Source organism: Capsella rubella, unplaced genomic scaffold, assembly GCF_000375325.1.
Source record: "Capsella rubella cultivar Monte Gargano unplaced genomic scaffold, Caprub1_0 scaffold_2, whole genome shotgun sequence".
Lineage (NCBI taxonomy): Eukaryota > Viridiplantae > Streptophyta > Magnoliopsida > Brassicales > Brassicaceae > Capsella > Capsella rubella.
In genome coordinates, this window is record NW_006238922.1 from 2,832,891 (window position 1) to 2,855,576 (window position 22,686).

General features: G+C 36.1%; 4 protein-coding genes across 4 annotated transcripts; 3 read left to right on the forward strand and 1 right to left on the reverse strand.

Annotated features, from left to right (window-relative positions):
* Positions 1-4,136: 4,136 nt before the first annotated feature.
* On the forward strand, positions 4,137-5,163 carry LOC17895072 (putative cullin-like protein 2). The gene is made up of 6 exons (XM_023788209.1): positions 4,137-4,225; positions 4,310-4,403; positions 4,475-4,660; positions 4,757-4,804; positions 4,865-5,068; positions 5,155-5,163. The coding sequence occupies exons 1-6, from the start codon at positions 4,137-4,139 to the stop codon at positions 5,161-5,163; spliced, it is 630 nt and encodes a 209-aa protein (XP_023643977.1).
* A 2,187-nt stretch (positions 5,164-7,350) lies between these two features.
* LOC17895496 (nascent polypeptide-associated complex subunit alpha, muscle-specific form) lies at positions 7,351-12,520 on the forward strand. Its single transcript, XM_006300548.2, has 6 exons — positions 7,351-7,777; positions 7,859-8,048; positions 8,463-8,549; positions 9,188-9,547; positions 10,418-10,562; positions 10,661-12,520. The coding sequence occupies exons 1-6, from the start codon at positions 7,704-7,706 to the stop codon at positions 12,379-12,381; spliced, it is 2,577 nt and encodes an 858-aa protein (XP_006300610.1). The 5' UTR covers positions 7,351-7,703; the 3' UTR covers positions 12,382-12,520.
* A 23-nt stretch (positions 12,521-12,543) lies between these two features.
* LOC17895618 (protein NETWORKED 2A) lies at positions 12,544-17,037 on the reverse strand. The gene is given in 3 exon segments (XM_023787207.1): positions 12,544-15,416; positions 15,528-15,665; positions 16,050-17,037. Coding segments are annotated over 3 exon segments (3,720 nt in total). The 5' UTR covers positions 16,875-17,037; the 3' UTR covers positions 12,544-12,659.
* A 671-nt stretch (positions 17,038-17,708) lies between these two features.
* Positions 17,709-22,638, forward strand: LOC17896127 (mechanosensitive ion channel protein 3, chloroplastic). The gene is made up of 14 exons (XM_023787436.1): positions 17,709-18,064; positions 18,247-18,359; positions 18,460-18,522; positions 18,774-18,931; positions 19,080-19,203; positions 19,287-19,387; positions 19,464-19,577; positions 19,845-19,905; positions 20,383-20,532; positions 20,618-20,728; positions 20,821-20,988; positions 21,080-21,193; positions 21,290-21,346; positions 21,696-22,638. Exons 2-14 carry the CDS (start codon positions 18,279-18,281, stop codon positions 22,410-22,412), a joined length of 2,019 nt encoding a protein of 672 aa, XP_023643204.1. The 5' UTR covers positions 17,709-18,064; positions 18,247-18,278; the 3' UTR covers positions 22,413-22,638.
* Positions 22,639-22,686: the final 48 nt, after the last annotated feature.

A 22,686-nucleotide genomic window follows, 5' to 3' on the forward strand; every position in this document is an offset into this window, starting at 1 on the left:
GTTAGTAGATCGATTAGGACAATAATCAAAATGATAATTAATACCATGAGAATTACAATGAACAATATAATTAGCTGTGTATCTTAAAGAGTTAAAGGTAAAAAAATTAACAAATAAATGGTTTGTATATTTTTGTACCATAAGGAGATATTAAAACTTCCTCAATATATATATCTCAAATATCCAAATCTGATTCATGTTTTTTTTTATGTGATTTCTAGTATAAACAAATTGACCACAAACTTTGAGCAAATGTTTTATGGCCTTGAATGATTTGTCGAATGATACTTTGGTTTATATTTTTCAAAAACTCATTTTCAACCAATCAAGATTTTTTAAAATTTAGATTTAGGTTTTTGTTGCGGGGGAGTTATTGGGAGAATGACTTTAAAAGATTTTTAGAGTTTAAGATTCTATTATTATTGGTGTACGAATTCTTAGATTTTTAATAAAATCTCTTGTTATTGGTGAATGTATTTTGTAATTCTATTTAAAATCCTTTGTTATTCAAAAACTTGAGTATTTATTGATTTTCCAATTCTATCAAATTCTAGTGTTATTGGTTTGATGATTCCTTACATATTTAGTCATTAAAAACAACTTTCAAAATACTGAAATTATCATAAAAATTTGTAGAGTCTATCATATGAAAAATCTATTAAACTCTAAAAATCTGGGTAAACATTATTTTAGAATCAACAAATCTTTTTGAGAATCTTAAAATCTCTAAACTTTTGAAATCTACAAATTCTTTTAAAATCAATCTCCCAATAACTCCCCCGTAGTCTCTCATTCACGATATTAGTATTTAATGTCTCTTATAATTTAGGAAATCTAATTTTTACCTTTTCTACGTTATTTTTCTCAAAGACCAAAAACTATTTTTTAGGATTTGTAAAACAAAAACCTAAATAGGAAAAACTATAAAACTAAAAACTATTCTACCAAAAAAAAAAAAACTGAAATCTAAAATTTAAAATCCAAAAACTGAATTATAAAACAGCAACCATATATTCATGGCTTTAATTACTTTATTATAAATATGATATGAATTTTATTGTAAATAATTTGGTAGCGACATTAGTATAATCAGGGCCAAGACCAAAGACCACAACAGAAGCATTTAGTAGGATTTTTCCCTTTAGGAGTATGCCCACCACACATCCCCACTAAGCCTTTACCCTTCTTCTTGCACATTGACTCACAATCGTCGTTCACACAAAATCCAGTTTTTGTGTTCACTGGAAATGGAAGACATCGTCTATATTGTTTTTTCTGCTCCACATTACCCACCACTCCTGATAACATAAATCTCAGTAAGCAAAAATAATAATAGTTATTAAGATATCAAATAAATTTTGTATTAAAAATTAGGGAGCATCATTAATGCATTAAGCAAAAATAATTGATGATATGGAAAGGAAAATAATTGATTTATATCGCAATATTGTAGTTTTTCTCTATGTTGCATGGAAACGGAAACGGATACGTGGAAACAAAACCAAAATATATACGTGGAAACGGATACATAGAACTTCTTCTTCATCATGGCCATATATATTATATATGAAAGAATTAACCAAAATGGGTAGTAAAGAATTCTAAAAAGGTATTTTGGGATTGGTTCTGTAAGTATAGGAATTCGATTTTTTACGATATATTATGATTTTGAGGTTTTAGAAAGAAAAAAAAAAAGAGAAGCTAAAACCATTACTTTTGATTTATGTAGTGCAAAATATTTTTGATACATATTTATAACTTAGGTGGACTATTATTTTAAAGAAAATTATATGAGAAGAGTGATTATATGCAATAGATATATATTAAAATGATTTTAAATGTGTATACAAACCTAGCACAAAAATGGTTACAATAGTAAGAACGATGAATGATAGTTGAAAAGATTTCTTCATGGTCAATGGTAGAAAAGAGTTGATTGTGTTTTATAACTTAAAAGAAAGACTAGGTTCGGACCCGCGCTATAGCGCGGGAGAAATAATTACACATATATAACTTTTAGCGGATTAAAATATGTTACATTTTAATTTTGTTATAGTGCAGTCGATTACGGTAAATCATATATTTGTATAATTAATAAGTTCAAATAAAATAATAAAAGAAAAAGCAAGTAAATAATCATATACTGAGTTTTGATACAATTAAAAACACGGTGAAAATTTAACAGCACAAAATAGTATTTGTCGATAAATTATTCATTTTGACCATTTTTGTAGTAAAAGTACGAATATACGTAAAATTACATAATTACAATATATTTTTTGAAAGTCCAACCCGTAACAGAATTTATTTCTTAAAAAACATAATTCGTAACTCGCTTTATCATTATAATTGTGATTTTAACAAACTACCCGTGAATTATCTAAAATTTACATTGTTTGATATATAAAATATTTTATCAATAAAAATTATGTCTCCAAATTACATTTATGTCTTCAAAAATATTTCAATACTTTAAATTCTAAAACTTTTATATATTTGAACCTTTTATTTATAAAATTTTGAAACTATTTGAAATTTTAAATATGCTCATGTAACAATGGTTTTAATATTGGTCATACTTATAATGATTTTAAACCATTTTACAAAATATTTTATCGAGTATAGTTGAGTATTATATGTTCGTTTTGAAAAATTCAAATTGCAACATATGCAAAAAAAAAAAAATTATTAAATATTTATATTATATAGTATAATATCACAAATTAAAAATAATATCAAATAAAAGTGAAAGAAGAATAATATATTTTAAATAGATTGTATTAAATTAGTTAGAGAAATATTAGTAAATCATATAATTAATTATGGAAATAATACAATTCTAAAATTAGATTTGGAAAATATCCGGTGTATGTATCCAAACCCATTAATCTATCCAACTTTAAAATATCCAATTACAAATTTCGGGTAATTTTTTTAAATTGACCCGACCCGAAAGCACTTTTTGTACTTCTCTTTTACTAATATAGGGATGAAAACTTTTATATATACATATAATCATATCTAAGTTAAGCTAGCTAATTTCTTGAATTCCGGTTTCAAAGGATCTTGTTTCCGTAATTCTATTTTTTTTTTCAACACCTTAAGACTCGCAAATTTTTTTTTTCTATAAATATCCAAATTCATTTTTAGAAAGAAAAAAAAAACAAAAAACAAAAATTCATTAGATTATACATCTATATTTTCTCCCAAATGTAATATATGGCTTGTTTAGAGTTAAATTGGTAGCTAAAAAAAAACTATTGGAGGATTAGACAACTTTTTGGAAACGTTTTGGTCGCCTTAACATTCAAACCTTTGAAACTGTATATATATTAGACAACAGGCAAGACCACTCATGTAATTAAAGTGAAGATCAACTCAAATAGTGGACATAAATAAACAAAAACCATTGATGAATATATATATATATATAGACACTTTCATCAGAATTGACCCATTGATATAATATCTAGTAAGTTCATGAAAAAGAAAGACCATACAAAACCATGTCTTCAATGTTGTGCTTCAGCTCCTCTGTTTCTTCAACTTCTAGGTTCTATGTTCTTACACAAGCCAGTGAAAGTGAAACCACACTACTTCATTGAGACACTAACAACTCTTGACTAAACCATACAAACTTATTTTCCTATTGTTGACTTTTCCACGTTGACTCCTCTTCCCACGCGTCTTCTTCTTGACTCTTCTTCTTATCATCCTAGCCTCACACTGATTGTTACTCTTTGTGCAGGACTAATCAAAGGTTCAATTCCAACAAGAACCCTTTCAAAAAGAAAAAGAAAAAACTCTTCATTCTTTGTAACCAGAGGTGGAGAAGCTTCAAGGGTAAAATCAAACTATACCTTCCATCTTATTCATTTGTAGATCAGATTCTCCTAAGTTTTTTTAGTTGGAATCAAAAGACTTACACAACTATTGATTAGAACACAAACGTGATGTCTTAGTTTCTTATGGTTCATTTGCAGATCTTCTTGATCGAGTTATAATGCTACGTCGCCTCTCATGTGATTCTATATATCTAGTACTTTACGTACTACAATATCTGATATATAAGAGAGCTTAAACCAGATTCTAGAAAGATGAGCAAAGAGATTAAATTTGAGCAAGGATGGGCTTACATGCAGAAAGGTATTACCAAGGTGATAAGGATTATAGAAGGAGAGCCTGAACCACCATTTGATTCTAATGACTATATGACTCTTTACACGTACGTAATGTTTGTGGTCTTATGTAATGTTTCTTGTTAACATTTCTGGACGTGTATTTACTTACCACAATGGTTAATTTACAGGACTATCTACACTATGTGCAAACAAAACCATGATTACTCACATCCGCGTTACGATAAGTATCGTGAAGTTATTGAAGATTATACTATACAAATGGTACGTGAGTAGCAAATTTTTATGTATTCTTGAATGTATCCAACAGTGTAATGAATAAGTAGTTCTATTAGGTGTTGCCGTCTTTAAGGGAGAAGACCGATGAATATATGTTACAAGAGCTTGTTAAAAGGTGGAATAACCATAATGTTATGCTTAGATGGTTAGCCAGATTCTTCGCACATATTGATCGTTACTATGTTCCTAAGCGAGACATTCCAACAGTGAGTGAAGTTGGTTTGACATGCTTCTGCGACCTGGTTTGTCATGCATATTCCTATAACTACGGTTCTAATTTGTCACTTGCTTCGAACATTTTTTTTGTAAACGTCCATATATACAATTATTTACCTTAGGTTTATCTTGAGATGCATCCCACGGCCACAAAAGCTGTAATAGCACTTGTAATGGAAAAAAGTTCCGGTCTAGCCTATTTGTATCTAACAAAATTTTGTGTTTGCCAGATTCGTAAAGAACGTGAGGGCGAAGAGATTGATAGGGAACTAGTGAAAAACGTATTAGATGTCTATGTGGAGAATGGGATGGGAACTATGGTAAAATATGAAGAGGATTTTGAAAGCTTCATGCTTCAAGAGACTGTTTCTTACTATTCTCTCAAGGCATCAATGTTGATCAAGGAGGACTCTTGTCCTGATTACATGCTAAAGGCATATATGTCATCTTTAGTTATCATTTTCGGGACTGTGTTTTTCGCGCGATTATTTGTATTAACGTCAGTAATTTTATATCGTAGGCTGAGTAGTCTCTAAAGAAGGAGAAGGAGAGAGTCACTCATTACCTTCATCCAACCACTGAACCCAAACTAGTTGAGGTTCGTTATAACATATATTCTCTAAATTATGATTACTTAATTTCATATTTTGAGCTTGTCACAAGCATTGTTATATTTTTGAATGTAGAAAGTACAAAATGAATTGTTGGTAGTGGTTGCAAAACAGCTTCTAGAAAATGAGCACTCAGGGTGTGGTGCATTGCTTAGAGATGACAAGGTTAGACGAGTTTTGTGTTGTTTTTTTCATAAAGCAAAGTATTTATATTGTTTCTTGATTGTTTGTATTACATACTTTTAGATGGATGATATCTCTAGGATGTACATGCTTTATCAACCAATCCCTCAAGGCTTGGAACCTATTGCTTACTTATTCAAGAAGGTTTTATTTTTGATCTTAAACTCACTTTTTATTTGTTTTCATTACATGAAAATATTGACTTTAATTGGAATTGTATATGTATAGCATATTATTGAAGATGGGACTTCACTTATCAAACAAACAGACGACACATCTACTAATCAGGTTTATAATCCTTTTTGAATCATTTTAGCCATAGGACTCTATAGATGTTACTTTACTCCCTTTCTGATTATTGCTAAGAAATTTTCATTTTCCTTTCATGGCTTAAGGTAGTAAATGAGCTACAAGATAAATACATGGTCTATATCATTAAGTGTTTTTAGAACCACACTCTCTTCACTAAGGTATGAATATGTTCACCTGTTTTTTTTAGTTTCCGCAATATCATATAATATTGAACGACCATAATTTGTTTTAATGCAATGCATTTTGTAGGCATTGAAAGATGCATTTGAATTCTTAAGAAAGGAGGGAGGAATTGAGAAGTTCGAGTGATGAAGTATTAAAGATCGCATAAGAGAATCCGCCTGCAATAATAAGATAGATTTTTCTCAATTTACCATTTGTAAATTTTTTCCCGCATATCTTTCATTGAATTCATCATTTTCTACACTTTTAAACTTTAGTATATTTCTTTTTGACCATATTTTTCCTCGACTTTTGTCATATTTTTCTATATTTTTTTTGATTTTTTAATCTTTAATTATTATTATTTTTTTGTTTATTATGATTTCTAGTTCTTCTTTAGTTATTTTTTTAAAATTGCTTAACCTATTTTAAAAAGTTTGATCTCATAACTTTGTCTTTTTTTCACTAGCTTTGAATTTTTTTTTTTTTGTTAGTTAGAAGATGGCGATAAATCTTCTGAGAAGGAAAATGAAAAGACACACTTCAAATCTCGAATAATTTGATATTTTTATAATTGTATGTAGTTTCTAAATTAAATTTGAGGTTTTATTATACTGTATGTTAATGCTCAAATGATTTTTAGCATACAGTAAAACCTCTATAAATTAATACTCGATAAATTAATAATCTCTATAAATTAATAAATTTCTCTGGTCCCAAGTTGGGACCAGTGTAATTTTAGGCATATTTCGATAAAATAATAAGATAATAATTTTTTTGAAAATCCTTTGTAAATATATGGTCCCAACAATATTATAAATTAATAATTAGGTAAAATTTTTAAAATATATGCATATATAGACACATTAGTTTTTGTTAGAGTTTATTTCTAATATTTTACTATATCAAAAATAGTTAGCATTCTCTTTCAAGACATAATAGTTATTATTTTCTTTGTAATTAATTATATAAAATACTAATTATCATGACTAAATCTTATTTTTAATTATTTTTTTGAAAAAACTTTCCAAATTAGGAAAATCTCTCTATAAATTAATAATTATTAATTTATCGATAAATTAAAACCTCTATAAATTAATAGATTTTCATGGTCCCAACATTATTAATTTATAGAGGTTTTACTGTAATTAAAATTCAGATTAAATAATTTTTCTATGCATTAATATTTAGACACATATCAAATTTAAAGGAAGTTTCCAAAACACTTCTTTTCCAATACTACTTTCCAAAAATTATCCATCCATACATAAAATCATATTAATCGAAACATGTAGTTATTTATATAAAATAAATTTTAGTTTCAAAATTGGAAAAAATATTAAGAACTCTTAACCAATATAAAGCCGTAAAAATCACATGTCAGAAAAAAATAAACTTCATTCAGTGGGGCAAATCAGTAAATTTGAAAACATCGTAGTAGTCTAGATTCTCATATCTCTCTAGTCAAGCGGCGAGCCTGACTGCAACCGTTCTCCTCCTCCGTCGCTTCGTTTTTTTTCCCTCATCAAAAAAATCAAAACCCAAAGCCGCACGCGTGACCTCCACGCGCTTCCACTATCTCCTCCTCTCTCCGATCATCGTCTCGATTACCTTCTCCATCTCCGGTAACAATTGCGTCCGCTTCTCCCAGCTCTAATACACCAATCCCCACCGCCTCTCTCTCAATCTCAAAAATCCTAATTAGGGTTTGTCACTGAAACCGACACCACCGTCGTCACGTCGCCGCAGATTTGAATCAAATCGTAACATGTGATTGCTGTCACGAAAACCACGAGCGAAGATGGTTGATAACAGTAATAATAAGAAGAGGAAGGAGTTTATCAGTGAAGCAGACATCGCCACTCTTTTGGAGAGGTCTCTTTCCAAACTTGTTTGTATTCGATTTTCATCTCTCATAGGTTTTTTGTGATTTGACATCTATTTGTTTGTTTGCAGATATGATACTATGACGATTCTGAGGTTGCTACAAGAAATGGCTTATTATGCTGATACTAAGATGGATTGGAATGAGTTAGTGAAGAAGACTAGTACTGGAATTACTAATGCTAGAGAATATCAGTTGCTATGGCGGCATCTTGCTTATCGAGATTCTCTTCTCCCTGTGGAAGATAATGCTCAACTTATGGTTAGTCTGCTGTGCTTTTATGGGTTTTTTTATTGCTTTGCATTGTATGGTGATTGTATGGTCTATTGATGTTTCTGATGATACATATTACTATGTGCATCTTCTTGTTGGAATTTCGATTTGGCATCTGAGTTCTTTTCAGTTAAGGATGTTTTATCCTCTCTTTTCTTAGGGTATTGTTACGGTTTCTTGGGAGGTTGGTTATGTTTGGCTGGATGGGTCGAAGAACAGAGGATATACTGTACTATAACTTATGTTGCATTGTTAACGTCTGTATCGTTATCTTTTTTTTTTTCCGGGATACTTACGTGTTACCTAGGAGATAGTATCTGATGAGTAGCTGTTTTTCTTAATATTGATGACTGTGCAGTACAAGACTTAATTTTGCAAATTTTAACGAACTTGCTTGTGCAGAATGATGATAGTGATATGGAGTGTGAATTGGAAGCCTCCCCTGCAGTCAGTGTTGATATAGTAACAGAAGCTGTTGCGCATGTAAAAGTAAGAAAATACCTTGTTTTCTATAGTTTTGCTTCATAAGTCCTGTTTCTCTGTGACACTTTCTCCTGAGAGATATATAAGTTCCTTCTGTGTATCTATTTGCCATGCATTCAGGTCTTCTTTATAACTGTATTAGTCGCTATTTTTAAGATTTATGTAGGTGATTTTAGAGATAGTCTTTTAGATATTCAGCAATGGTTTGGTGTTATTCTTTATTGAGATTTATTGACTATGAGAGAAATAGCAGATTATGATTGCATCTTCCTTTTGTTGGATTTTTGGGTTATGTGATGAAAAGCAGGCAGGAGAAACTATTTGCATTATTTTCATTAGTAATTTGATTCTTCTGATGACAAGGAGCTTATGTTTGTATTATTTTTCTCCAAGTGTTCTATTATAGTATTTTAGACGGTCCCTTTGACCCTTTACTCTGTCAGTGTTGGTCTTGATATTTCTATTATGTTAAATTCTAAAAAATTGGCTGACTATGTATGATCCGAATCTCAGTTAGTTTTCTTTATGATCAGAATCTCAGTTAGTGTATAGCGCTCATTAAGTTGTGGTTGTTGATATCTGCTTATTCTGAGTTCCTACTGATCCTGATGCCAAGTTTTCTGTTTTTTCTATCCTTCTTCTAGGTGATGGCTTCTTCCTATGTGCCAAGTGAGTCTGATATTCCTGAAGACTCAACTGTTGAGGCTCCCATGACCATTAACATACCTTACTGCCTCCCTAGGGGTGCTCAGGAACCATCAGACTCCTTTTGGTCGTCAAGAGGGATGAATATCACCTTTCCTGTTTCTCTTCCAAAAGCAGCTGAGGGACATAATGGAAATGGGTTAGCCAGTAGCATGGCTCCTCGAAAGAGAAGAAAAAAATGGTCAGCCGAGGAGGATGAGGAGCTTATTGCTGCTGTTAAGCGACATGGTGAAGGCAGCTGGGCCCTTATCGCTAAGGAAGAATTCGAGGGAGAGCGAACACCCTCACAACTCTCGCAGGTCTTAATTTCACTGGGCTGTTATTGTTTCCTCGTTTTCCTCATATATTTGAATTATCTTCAAAAACATTATGCATTCTTTCCTGTTTATGTGTTATATGCATGGTCTTTCTTTACCATCACATGCAGAGAGCTATTTCGTAGTCATAGAGTTATGGTAAGGAATTTGAGCTTCAAATGAAGTGGCTCTCTAATTTCTCTATAGCTAAAATGAGTATGATCTAGGATTTTGACTTTGAGTGTATAGCGAGGTTGCATGAGGGGTGATGGTTTGCTCTGTTGTTAATACTGCAGTCCCTTCCTCATATTTTTCATAGTGCCTTATTCTTGGTATTACTACCAGCATATGCATCATTATCTGAGTGTTTACTTGGAAGATACGAACATTAGCAGACCCTTTAATACAAAACTTTATGATAAGCTCCTTATGCTTTCAAATTTTTTTAAGCTATATGTCACACTTTGTTTAGATGACACTAGGTCGCATTGCCATCACCACTTTCTTCTTTATCGAATACTATCAACAGAAGTGTGGTTATACTTTAGAAATATATCCGTTGTCATCTAGTTTGGTCTTGATGTGGGTTTTCCCCATTTTTCCCGGGTTCAAATCCCGGCAACGGATCTCTAAATAATATGACTAATATCTCTTAAAAACATAGAAAACAGCTGCTCTAGGCAATAAATCCTCTGTCCACCATTTTTGTAGATACTGTTTTATCAGCTATTTCTGATGGTTCCAGGTATACTTTATAAGTAGTGGTAAGAAAGATATCTTGGGATAATATCGGATGAGTATCTGTGATGCTTTTGTTTTGATATGCAATTTTAAGTGAACGGGTGGTTACAAACTGAATTTTCTTATTTGCAGCGGTGGGGGGCTATAAGGAGAAGGTGTGATACTTCAAACACTTCTACCCAAACAGGGATACAGCGAACAGAAGCACAAATGGCAGCTAATCGTGCATTATCTTTAGCAGTGGGAAATCGGCTACCCTCAAAAAAACTTGCAGTAGGTATGAGTAACAGAATACCCTTTCCAGCTTAGTCAAAATTGTTTTAGTCCCAACGCTTTTCTCAATTATATTTGTCAAATATGACTGTGTTTTTTTAGGTACACCTCCAATGCTTTCATCCGGTACCATCACAGGGGCACAAGCCAATGGTGCCAACAGTGGTAGTACATTGCAAGGTCAACAACAGTCTCAGCCACAACCTCAAGCTTTGCCACGGCCAGCTGTATCAGCTTCAAGTATAAAATCTCGAGTTCCTGGGAAGAAAACAACAACAAATTCCAGTTCCAGAGTAGAACTAATGGTAACCGCTAATTCAGCAGCTGCTGCTGCCTGTATGTCTGGCCTGGCAACTGCTGTATCAGTGCCAAAGACTGAACCAGGAAAGAATAATGTTTCTGCGTTGGTGCCGAAGGTTGAACCCGTAAAAACCACTTCCACAGCCTCTTTGCCTCGTCCTTCTGGTATATCATCAGTACTGAATGCTGAGCCTATAAAAACTGTTTCGGCAGCCTCTGTGCCTCGTCCACTAGGTATAGTTTCAGCACCAAAGGTTGAGCCTGTAAAAACTGCTGCTGCTGCAGCCTCTTTACCTCGTCCATCAGGTATTATATCAGCACCAAAGGCTGAGCCTGCAAAAACCGCCACTTCTGCAGCCTCTTTTCCTCGTCCATCAGGTATTATATCCGCACCAAAGGCTGAGCCTGTAAAATCCGCTGCGTCTGCAGCCTCTTTGCCCCGTCCATCCGGTATGATATCAGCACCAAAGGCTGAGCCTCTAAAACCCGCTTCTGCAGCCTCTGTGCCTCGTCCATTAGGTATAACTTCAGCACCAAAGGCTGAGCCTGTAAAAACTGCGGCTGCGGCAGCCTCTTTACCTCGTCCATCAGGTATTGTATCAGCACCAAAGGCTGAGCCTGTAAAAACTGCCATTTCTGCAGCCTCTTTTCCTCGTCCATCAGGTATTATATCAGCACCAAAGACTGATCCTGTAAAATCCGCCGCGTCTGCAGTCTCTTTGCCCCGTCCATCCAGTATGATATCAGCACCAAAGGCTGAGCCTCTAAAACCCGCTTCTGCAGCCGCTTTGCCTCGTCCATCAGGTATTGTTATATCACCACCAAGGGCTGCGCCTGTAAAAACCGCTCCTGCAGCCTCTTTGCCTCGTCCATCAAATATTCTATCAGCACCAAAGGCTGAGCCAGTAAAGAGTGTTTCAGCTACTGCCAGTAACACTAAAGCGGTTGGACCTGTGAATTTAAGGCATGCAGTTAACGGAAGCTCAAATCACGTGATATCTTCATCACCCTCTAGTAAGCCTTCACTTATGGCTCCTCTCCCCAAAGGATCTACAATCCAGAATAATTCAGTTCCTCCTAGTTTTGCATCGTCAAGGTTGGCCCCTACACAGAGAGTTCCTGCAGCTACTGTTATGCCACAAAAGCCAAGTGTTGGAGCAGCAGTTGCTGCAGTTTCGAAGCTGGTGGGTGTACAAAAACAGCAAACTCAGGGAGACAGAGCAAGCTCCTTGGCTACAACAGCACTTCCGCTAAATAAAACTCTCCCAACAAATTCAGTGATTAGCACATCAAATGTGGTGGCTACACAAGTGGAGACTCCTAGTCTTATGCCTAAGAAAAACCAAGTAGTTGGCAGTTCCACTGATAAAATTTTGTTGGCTAAACCACCTGAAAAAGAAAGTAGTACCACGACGACACCTCTAGTAGTAGCTGCAGCTGAATCAAAATCCAAAGATGAAGCAAGTCACAGAGAAAGTCAAGATGTTGCAGCCGTAACAGGGACAAGGCAGAAGGAGTTATAATTTATTTACTGCATTGTTTTGGTGCTTTCATTAATGTTTTTTCTTAGGACTCAGACAAGAATATGATGATGTACAGTAGGACCTCCTAAATATAAGGTTCTTACTACTAATTAAGTAATATGAGTTAAGTTTACTTCGAGATTTTCAAAGTTTAGAAAACAGTGAAAGCAAAAACATACACTTTCATTTGCATCTCATTGGTTCTTCCACAGGTACAAGACAGAAAAGCTAGAAAACAAGGAACTGAAAAGGGAGATAACAAAGATGTGACTAATGGATTATTCTGGGAGCTTTCCAGGAGACCTAATGTAACTAGACTGCTTTTGCAAACCTGGAGATGGACTGACACAAGAGAAGAGGGATGATGAAGATTGCTTCTGTTGTCTATGCTTCTTTAACTTGACACCAAACAAGAATGACCGTAATGGAATCCTCGGTCTTCCACTTGACGAGCTCTTGCTAGGAGTTGTTCTTGCTTCTGTTGCACTTGTGATCCCAAGATCCTCTTCTAATTTAGTCAGAATCCTCTCCACTTCAGTTTTCATCGCTCTTACACGATCAAGACCCGATTGAAGTTCAGTCGAGACCCTTTTGTTCTCCTGTTTCATGTTAAGTATCTCTCCATGGAACTTTGCAGCTTGGTAACCACTAATCTCTGAGTCACTTACTTTACTGCCACCGGACTGAGCAGTGACTCTTGCGATCTCCTCTTGGATATTAGCTAACGATGCATACCTTCCCTGGAGTTCGTCTTTAAGAACCGCACTGTTCTCTAGCCATAACTGTAGCTCTGTTCGAATCTCTCTTAGGTGTCTATAGATAGGCTTTGCTTCTGATGCAACTGCAGGATTACTACTACTTCTTGGAGATTCCAGCTGTTGCTTGCTTTCGATTCTCAGTTTCGATAGCTCTGATTTCAGATCTTGAACTGTTGTCTGGTACTTCTGTATCTGATGTACTGATGTGCTGAATCTTAACCAGAACTCGAGATTCTCTTCCAACACTGAGTCAATATCTGCACGTATTTTGTCTTCAACAGTTGGAATCTTTGTTCTCGGGCTGTCATCAACATCTGCAAATTTGACCCTGACCTCATTGGGCTTTGTTCTTCCAGGTGTTCTTTTCACATCTCCTCCTTGATGATGTGGCGTAGTGGAAACTGAAAAGTTAGAAGTTGGCGAAATGCTCACACTTTCGCGCTGTCCTTGATCATGTTCCAACTGGTTATTTCCTTCTACTTGATGGGGTGAATCTTTCCCTGGCGAGTCGAGTTTGTGGCGTAATGACTGAATCTCTACGTCTTTGTAAGCAACAGCATTCTTGAGTTCTCTCAACTGTAATGCTAGCTCAAAGAATCCTTCCCGGTTCTTCTTCTCAACGTCACCTAACTTTCTCTTTACTTCTCTATAATCCCTTAGCACTGATGTGTATTCATCTAACAGAACCTTCTCTCTATCCTCCATGCCATCTGGTAACAACTGCCTCCAGTTTGGTGTCTCTTCATCCTCGTCTTCCGTTACCAGATCTTCTGTTTCTGTACCAAAACAAGTGCTTGCGGTTTCTGATAAAGCTAAAGCATCTTTCATCTCTGATTTCTCTTCTTGAGATCTTTCACCGTCTTCACTCTCTCTAACTACAGTTGCATCTTTCTTCCTTTCCTCCAAACTACTTGTTTCAGTCTCTCTTAAGATTGACTTTAAATCATCGCGAGAATCTTCTGATCCTGAAACAACTGGCAGTTCCTGGAAAATTCCAGCTCCTTCGACATCTTCATCCATCTTCACATCTTGTAACTTGCCAGATAAATCTTCAGCGGTCCTATTGGCTACCTTGAATTGGTTCTGTAAATTCTTGTTTTGATCTTCGACTTTTTGGAATAGTTTTCTAACATTTCTCAGCTCGTCTTCAAGCACCGTTATCCTCTTTTTCATATCCGTGGAATCTGAAACAAGAGACGCCTTGTCCTCCTCTAGACCACGGATATGTTCATGCAAGTCATCTGTCTCTGATCTTAATGTCTTCACCAATGCAGTATGAGACGAGGCATTGGTCTCCAATGAAACAACCCTATGCACAAGATCATCAATTTTCTCTACAAGTTTCACAACAGTAAAATTCTCGTTTGATTCTTCTCTCTCAGATTCATAGCTTGATTCTTGAACCACATCACCTTCTTCTTCCTCTTCTACTTCTGTTTTAATAACCTCATCATGATAATCGCTTTCTGATTTCTCAAATTTGTTCCTCAATGCATCAAACCTTTCTTTAGCAGTCTTGATCCTTTCCTTCTCAGTTTCTGCTTCTTCAACAGATTGCTTCTGTCTCTCCTCTAGCTTAGCAAGTGTATCCTTACAAGAGCTCAAGGCGGTGCTTGCCATCAAGGTCCTAGCATCACTATCATCAATCGCAGCACCAAGACCAAACTCATCTTGTAAGTTACAAACCCTCTTCTGCATCTCTGTCACTTCATTTTCCAAATCCCAATACCTCTCATAAGACTGCTCATATGAGCTCCTCACAAACTCCTTCTCGGTCTGCAATGCCAAAATCCCTTTCTGAAGCTTATCAATCTCTTCCAAGCCCTCTTCTTTACTCAATCCCGAACTCACAATCGCCGCTTCCCGCTTCGCTAGTGCAGAAGATACTGTCCTTTTCAGACCAGCTGGTCCTTTTCTAGACAACATCATAGACTGACTCCTGAAATCTTTCTTCATTGGAATATCCGGGACTTCAGGTATGTTGCTTCCTTTTGGTATAAGATGAAGATGCTTAGGCGGTTTCCGCAGATAATCTTCAGTTTCATCACTATCATCTTCCAAAGGAAACTGAACATGTTCAGGGAAAGCTGTGGCGATTGTGCGATTTGCGCTTTGAAGCTCTCTAGATAAATGATCATAACGTTCAGCTAATGCGCGGTACGATCTAAAAGCTTCCTCCACGAAATTAACAATCTCTGGCCTTTTACGGTAATACATCTCAGCTCTTTTGGCAAAAGTATCTCCATCTTCATCTATAATCTTAAGAGTATACTCAACCTTCTCTTCCATATCTACAACACCAGAGAGTTCTTCGTTATATGACACACACTGGATCGAGAACATATAACAAAATAGGTGAAATGTGAACCATGTAATAAATGAACGTACCCTGAAGATTGTGTTCGAGCCATTTAGATTGCTTCGTACGTATGTGGCTTGCCCACCACCATGAATACGCATTGCTCGCTGCTCTCTGCAACATCTTTCTTGTCCTAAGGTAGAAGAAGAAGACTCAAACATGACCGACTCATAATCGTGGTGTAGGTGTAAAAACTGAAACTTGGAGAGTTTCAAGATCAGACCAAGAAGAAAGAAAGAAGCTTTGTCCGTGTGTAGTGGACAGGCCCGAGTATTTTGGTAGATCCTTTGATCAACCTTATTTTTAGGATGTTACCTTTGACAATAACCTAATTAGCAAAAGAAAAACAAATAACTAAAATGTAAAGACCAATCAAAAATAATGTGATTGTGTATGTTTTTTTTGTTGTTGTCAGGTACAAAAATTAACATTGCAAAATCTGTTTTCAAGGTCCAAAATGATTAGGATGTAGTCAAAAGAGTGTTATAAATCACAAAACTCTCTTCAGATGTCATACACAATGGTGTTTAAGTTTAGAGTTGAGCTACAACAATGTCAATGAAAGCTTAACTTCTTCTTCTTCCTTGTCTCCTCTTCTTAGCTCTCTTTCCAATAGAAGACTCATACTCTTCCTCTCTACGTCTCATAGCTCTAGTCTTCACTCCCACAACAACACTCGAAACCAAACTCTCATCATCATCATCATCAACAACAACAACTCTTGATTTCTCACAACTCTTATCTGATTCAGAACAAACCAAATCCTTTAAACTACCAACAACATCATCCAAGATCTTGTTTTTCAAACAACCCTTAACGAAACTAAGATCATGTAACCTATTCACAGGGATATCATCAAACGAAACGCTAAAATCATCATTCTTCATCTCTTCTTCTTCTTCATAGTTATAAGGAAACCCTAAAAGAAAACGATTACAAACCTCGTTTGAGATTCCGTTTTGTAGACTACGAGATCGATTGATGAAACCACTGATACTAATTGTGATCCCATCAATTGCTTCGAGAGTGATACTGTTATGTCTTTTGACGATTGTTCCTGATGAGAATAGTCTCATTTCAGATCCGTGTTTTGATGATTCGAATCCTGTGATACATAAAGAACCTTTCTTCTTCTCTTTTCCTTTTCTTGTTAGCCACCAATCGGATAATGTGACGTCTTTTCTTGTTCCGATTGGTGTGATTGCTCCTAGAGAGAACGGTGTTCGTGGAAGCGGCGAGAAATTGCGTTTTGGTTTGGGGTGAGTACGCGGCGAGGGATTAGAAGATTCCGGTAGTGTTTTGGAGCGAGTACGCGGCGGGGAGGAGCGAGGGGCTGAGAGAGACTGAGATTTTGACTTCGCCGTCGTCTTCGTCATGATGATTTTGGTGTGACGGAGAAAATTACAATACCAGAAAATTTGTGAATCAGGATTTGGTAATCTGTTTTCCGGTTTAGTTTGCTGATTGTTTCTGATGAAAACAGCCTCGGTTCGGTTTGAACTCGGTTCGGTTTTACCTCGGTTCGGTTATCCATTTGAATTTTTTTTTGGTTTGGTTGAAATTTCTGTTCAGTCTCAATTCGGTACCTTGTGGTTTCGGATTTGAACAAGAAAAGATCTAAAACCGAACTATTTTTGTGTATTTTTTGGTTTCGTAATTAACCCAAAAAGTTTAGATATTTTGTGATAATTCAAGTATTTTCCGGATTTTTAAGGTGGTTTGCGATATTTTTAGTTATTTTTGGTTCATTTCGATTTGGGTATTTGGTTTGACTATTCAGATATTTTTATATATTTGGACACATTTTTGTTTAGTTTTTCAGTCTAAAAATAACTTGTATTAAAAATATTTCAGACATCCATTCGAAGCTTGATTGAGTTGGTTTGGTAAGATTTGGTTCAAATACTTCTAAATCTTAAATATAAGTTCTATTCGGTTTTTAGTCATTTTCGGTTCCTCTAGTTTTGGTTCGGATTCGGTTTTTTTCTAAGTTTGGTTGGAATTTTTAACTTCGTCGCCGTCCAATATCGCAACGTATTTAATGGGCCGTATTAGTAACAGAAGAAGCTAAAGTTGGGCCTGGGCCTAGAATGGTCGGTGGAGAAACACAACACGGTCCATTTCGATTATAGATCACGTGGAAAGTACTACTATTCGGATAAGACTCAAAAGCTTCCGTTTGGTGAAAAATCGTAAATTTGCGGGACCACGCAAAAAAAGAAGAAAATTGAAAAAATATCAACCAAACTCATCATTTCATTTCGTCTCTAATCCCAAAACTCGGAAAGAAGTGATCGTTTTGAGATGAGTCTGCCACGAAGAAGCGTATTTTAGTAAGACTACGTGTACCTCCTCCTCGCGCACGTTAGCTCTAGGCATGTCTTGTGGTTGTTGTTGTTCTTCTCGGAGCTAAAGCAAGAAACTCATCAACAACAACAAGACAGAGACGAAGAAGACGAAGAAGAAACTCACTTCTCTCTCTCTCCCTCTCTCATCTTATCTGATTGCTTCTCCTCGCCGTTTTGTTTCCGATCACTCTGGGTTTTCTCAATTCCGTACGTATTAGGTAACTTTTTTTCTCAATCAGGCCAAAACTTGAATAGGAAGTGTGATTCGGAATGTAATCATCCTTGATTAGTAAAAGATCGGCTTCGATTAGTGCGAATTTCGGATAATTCGAAGTAATCGTCCTTTTTTGTTGCATGTTGTGAAGTTAGAATTACACGAATCGTTTGAATGATTGTGCAGGATAATTGATTGTATAGAGGAGTTTAGTTGGGATGATGATGCGTACTGTCTCTCTACCATTGTCTCATGATCTGAATGTTCATAAGATCCATGAAGCTTCTGGATACCATAATGTATGTGGGTTTTTTTCTTTTTGTGTTTGGCTGTTGGTCAGTTTCCTGCGTTTTGATTACTGGGTGTGTCTAAATTCTCTTTTTTTTTTGGTTTGTGCAGAGTGTTGCTGGTAAAAATCGTATGTCTCTGACTCGGACTGGTCTGCTTTCATCATCAGCCACGGTATCCTCTGTGCTCATAGCATAGTTCAATGGTTTAGTTTCTTGTTCTGTGTATCTGTTAGTGTATTTAAGTTTTGTGTGCTTCTGGGTCTGATAATTAAAATAGATTATAATGTGACAGTTGTTAGCCATTTGTTTACTATTTATCTCCCCTCTGTAACATAGTTTCATGTTTTAAGTAAAGTCATAGAATTTTAACTAGTATAACCTTCACGTGGGCTTCTATTAATGTTTCCTTTCCTGCTGTCTTAGAGACAAGACGTTTGGAGTCTTCAGCTTCTGGAGAGCCTGAGTGGTTCAATAGTACCTGTATCATCTAGGTGTAATGCATTCATTTGCCGGTCAGCTGTCTTGCCTGGGAATGGAAATGAAGGCCCCATTCTTAAATCAACTGCAGTAATCTTCACAAGGTGATATGCTCGAGTCGTATTCACTGATATGCTTAACTGACAATCACTTCATACGTGCCTGCTTACAACTGAGACCCAAAAGAGACCAGTAGTTAGAATAAGTGAATAGTTCTGAAATGTTACCTGAAATGTTCGTTATTGATATCAGGGCATATGATGCTTTACGCGGATATCCTCATTTAGTGAAACTAATTCCAGCCGTTGGGATTCTTGCATTTGCTACATGGGGTCTTAGACCCCTTCTGCGCCTTGCCAGAGCTACCATGTTTGAGGTGAGATGTCATTTCCCTTATACATTCCTTCGGTTCCTGGATTACTTGCTTTATGTTTTAAGTGGTTAAAACTATAATTTCAGAAGGGAAATGATGCAAATTCACAGAGAAGTAGCACGCAATACATTGTTGTGTCATATCTCCAGCCTCTACTGCTTTGGAGTGGAGCAATCCTTTTATGCAGGTCGACAGTATTTTAGTTTCTTAACTAGTTAACTATCAGTTTTATACACTAAAACCAATATGGAATTTTCTCTCAGAACATTGGACCCAATTGTATTGCCATCAAGTGCCAGCCAGGCTATTAAACAGCGTCTTCTGAGCTTTGCTCGGTCCATGTCAACGGTGTTGGCATTTGCTTGCTGTTTATCAAGGTAAGCAAGAGTTCCTATATACTGTTGTTTCAAGAACACTGCTACATTGAGCTTGGCTGTTTAAGTACTTGCTTAAGAATGCAAGTCTTCACAAGTCCTAAATGACCTTTCCTTAGGTTCAGCATTTAGGTGCTGCCAACTAGTTGGAACTGATTGGAAAACATGCTATTTGTTTTAATCCTTTTATATATTTCATAACTTAGCTATATTGCGTTCCAAATGGTTTTCAATTACTGAGTCATGTCATTTACTATGTCATTTCTGCAGCCTACTTCAGCAGGCCCAGAAATTTTTTATGGAGACAAATAATCCTGCTGATACCAGAAATGTACGTCTCTCTATCCTTAAAAAGGATTTGGACACTTTCATTTTCACTGATGGTTCTTGGTCTTCCTAGTTTACGACTTGAAATTGTGAGAAATCACCTGCAGCTACCTACATGTTATGTTCCTCAACTGTAGGGCGGTGTTTTAGTTGAAATTAAGTGTGTTTCCTATTACGTCCAATCATTCCATTAACGAAGGTGATATAGAGTATATTTGAGTTGCATTTCAGATTGTGACTCTTACGAACAAATAAGCATTTTCTCCTTCCAAACATGTTTACTTTTTGTGAAATATACAATTTATTTTAGCTGTTCTGCATGAATAAACTCCTTCGACATAGATGTACAAAAACTCAGTTGGCTGATTCACAAGTTGTACTTGCGAAGAGATGATGATATATTTTACGACTCTCCAGCTAAGGGGTGGGGGGGGGGGGGGGGTTATTTAGAAATATATTTATCTGTTTCTTGTTATGGCAGATGGGTTTTAGTTTTGCTGGAAAGGCTATTTACACTGCTGCATGGGTCGCTGCTGTTTCATTGTTTATGGAACTGTTGGGTTTCTCTACCCAAAAATGGCTAACGGCTGGGGGTCTGGGGACAGTACTGCTCACTCTTGCTGGTCGTGAGGTACGGTCCGCTCTTTGTGGAACAAATTTGGCATACTAAATATTTTTTTACATTGCGACAACAATACATTTTGTGGATGATGCAGATACTTACAAACTTTCTATCAAGCATTATGATCCATGCGACACGACCCTTTGTTCTGAATGAGTGGATCCAGACCAAGATAGGAGGCTATGATGTTTCTGGCACAGTGGAGGTGTGTTAACTTGTCCGTTACGTTTGTTACCACTGGCTGCAGTAAATAGTAGGTCCTTTTTTCCATAAAGTTTGACTTCGCTTCTTCTGCAGCATGTCGGTTGGTGGTCACCTACAGTTATCAGAGGTGATGACCGTGAAGCAGTTCATATTCCAAACCACCAGTTCAGTGTAAATATTGTGAGAAATCTTACTCAAAAGACGCATTGGCGCATCAAAACACATCTAGCCATCAGTCATCTTGATGTCAGCAAAATTAACGTGAGTTTTACACAAGCTTTCATCCCAGCACTTTTAAAGTCTGATAGCTTGTTAGATGTGACAAGTTAATGTATTTTTTTCGACTTTACAGAATATTGTGGCCGATATGCGCAAGGTGTTGTCTAAAAATCCTCAAATCGAGCAACAAAAGATACACAGAAGAGTCTTTTTGGAGGATATAGATCCAGAGAACCAAGCCCTGAGGGTAAGAAGATGCCTTCCATCAACATCTAATATGTCTGATTCACATTAACTCAGATTTAATATCTATATTTAATATCTGTATCTGATATTTTTGCAGATCCTAATATCTTGTTTTGTAAAGACTTCACGTTTTGAAGAATACCTCTGTGTTAAGGTATGTTGAAGTTAACTGAATACGCATTTTTAATCCTGGAATGTGTCTCTCTGGCTGCTAATTTATATAATTCAAATTGTGTGTATACCTCACATGCATGCAACAGTAGATTAGTATGATCAACTCTTTAGATATGTTTATGTTTTCATCACTTTCCTAAGACAGTCTTTTGTATACTAATGGATATGTACTGTGTGCATCTCCGAGCATCTGTGCCTTGTGACATGTGTTTATGTTGTCTGTGAGTGTATGTCCGTAAATCATATGGATATGTTTGATAATGGAAGCTTACGATAAACTTTATAATATGTCATGAGCTTATGTCATAGACATTTGTATTTGTCAACAGGAAGCAGTACTGTTGGATCTTCTTAGAGTTATTAGGCATCACGGAGCACGTCTAGCAACTCCCATTCGAACAGTACAGAGGATGCGTAATGAGGCTGAGGTGGACAGTGCAGGATTTTCAGACATCGTTTTTAATCAAGCAGCGATGAACCGCCGATACATGCTGATTGAGCCATCGTATAAAATCAACGGTGATGACACCACAAAGTCTTCCACACCTAGCTCAGTGCAAAAGAGTGAAGATAAGGACCTTCAAGAAGAACTATTAGAAACCAAGGATGAAACAGAAAACAACGGATCAGTGCCGGTTTCAAATGCCAAAAAAGATAAACAGAAAGCGGCTCTTGGTTTCAACTCCAGTACAGGCACTAAGGGTTCACCAACCTCAACATCCGACCAGCCAGTAGCACAAAAGTCAGAAGAAAAGAAGAAAGAGAGTGCGGGAGATTCAAAAATAGCAGAGAAGGATGAAGTTTCTGATGACGAAGGTGCAACAGAGCAGACATTGAAATCTAAAGCTAAACAAGGGACAGAAAAGAGCAGCGGAGATTCGAAAGCTCGAGATGGTGGTGGATCAGGTACCAGTTCTTCGCTAGAGGAGAACATTGTTCTTGGTGTTGCGCTGGATGGCTCAAAACGTACACTCCCCATTGATGAAGACCTTAATGCATCTGGTGCATTAATGGACTCTGAAGAGCTTGGTATTGGATCGGAATGACCGAAAGGAGAAAGTAAATTTGTGTTCCAAGCAATTTGGATGCATCTGTAGAAAGTAACAAACAGAAAGTGGAGAAATGAGCGCAGACTCTGTTAATTTTTTTTAAGCTTAGGGGTTTGCGCCATTTCATCTCTGTAAATAATTAGTTTTTGCGATTCATAAACTCAAAAGTAGTTTCTTTCTCAAGTGACTTCTTAGTTTGAAAGGTTTGAGCTGTTTTAGAAAATTTTGACTGTTTAAAAATCCGACGGAAACACTTCCAAAATGATAAAAC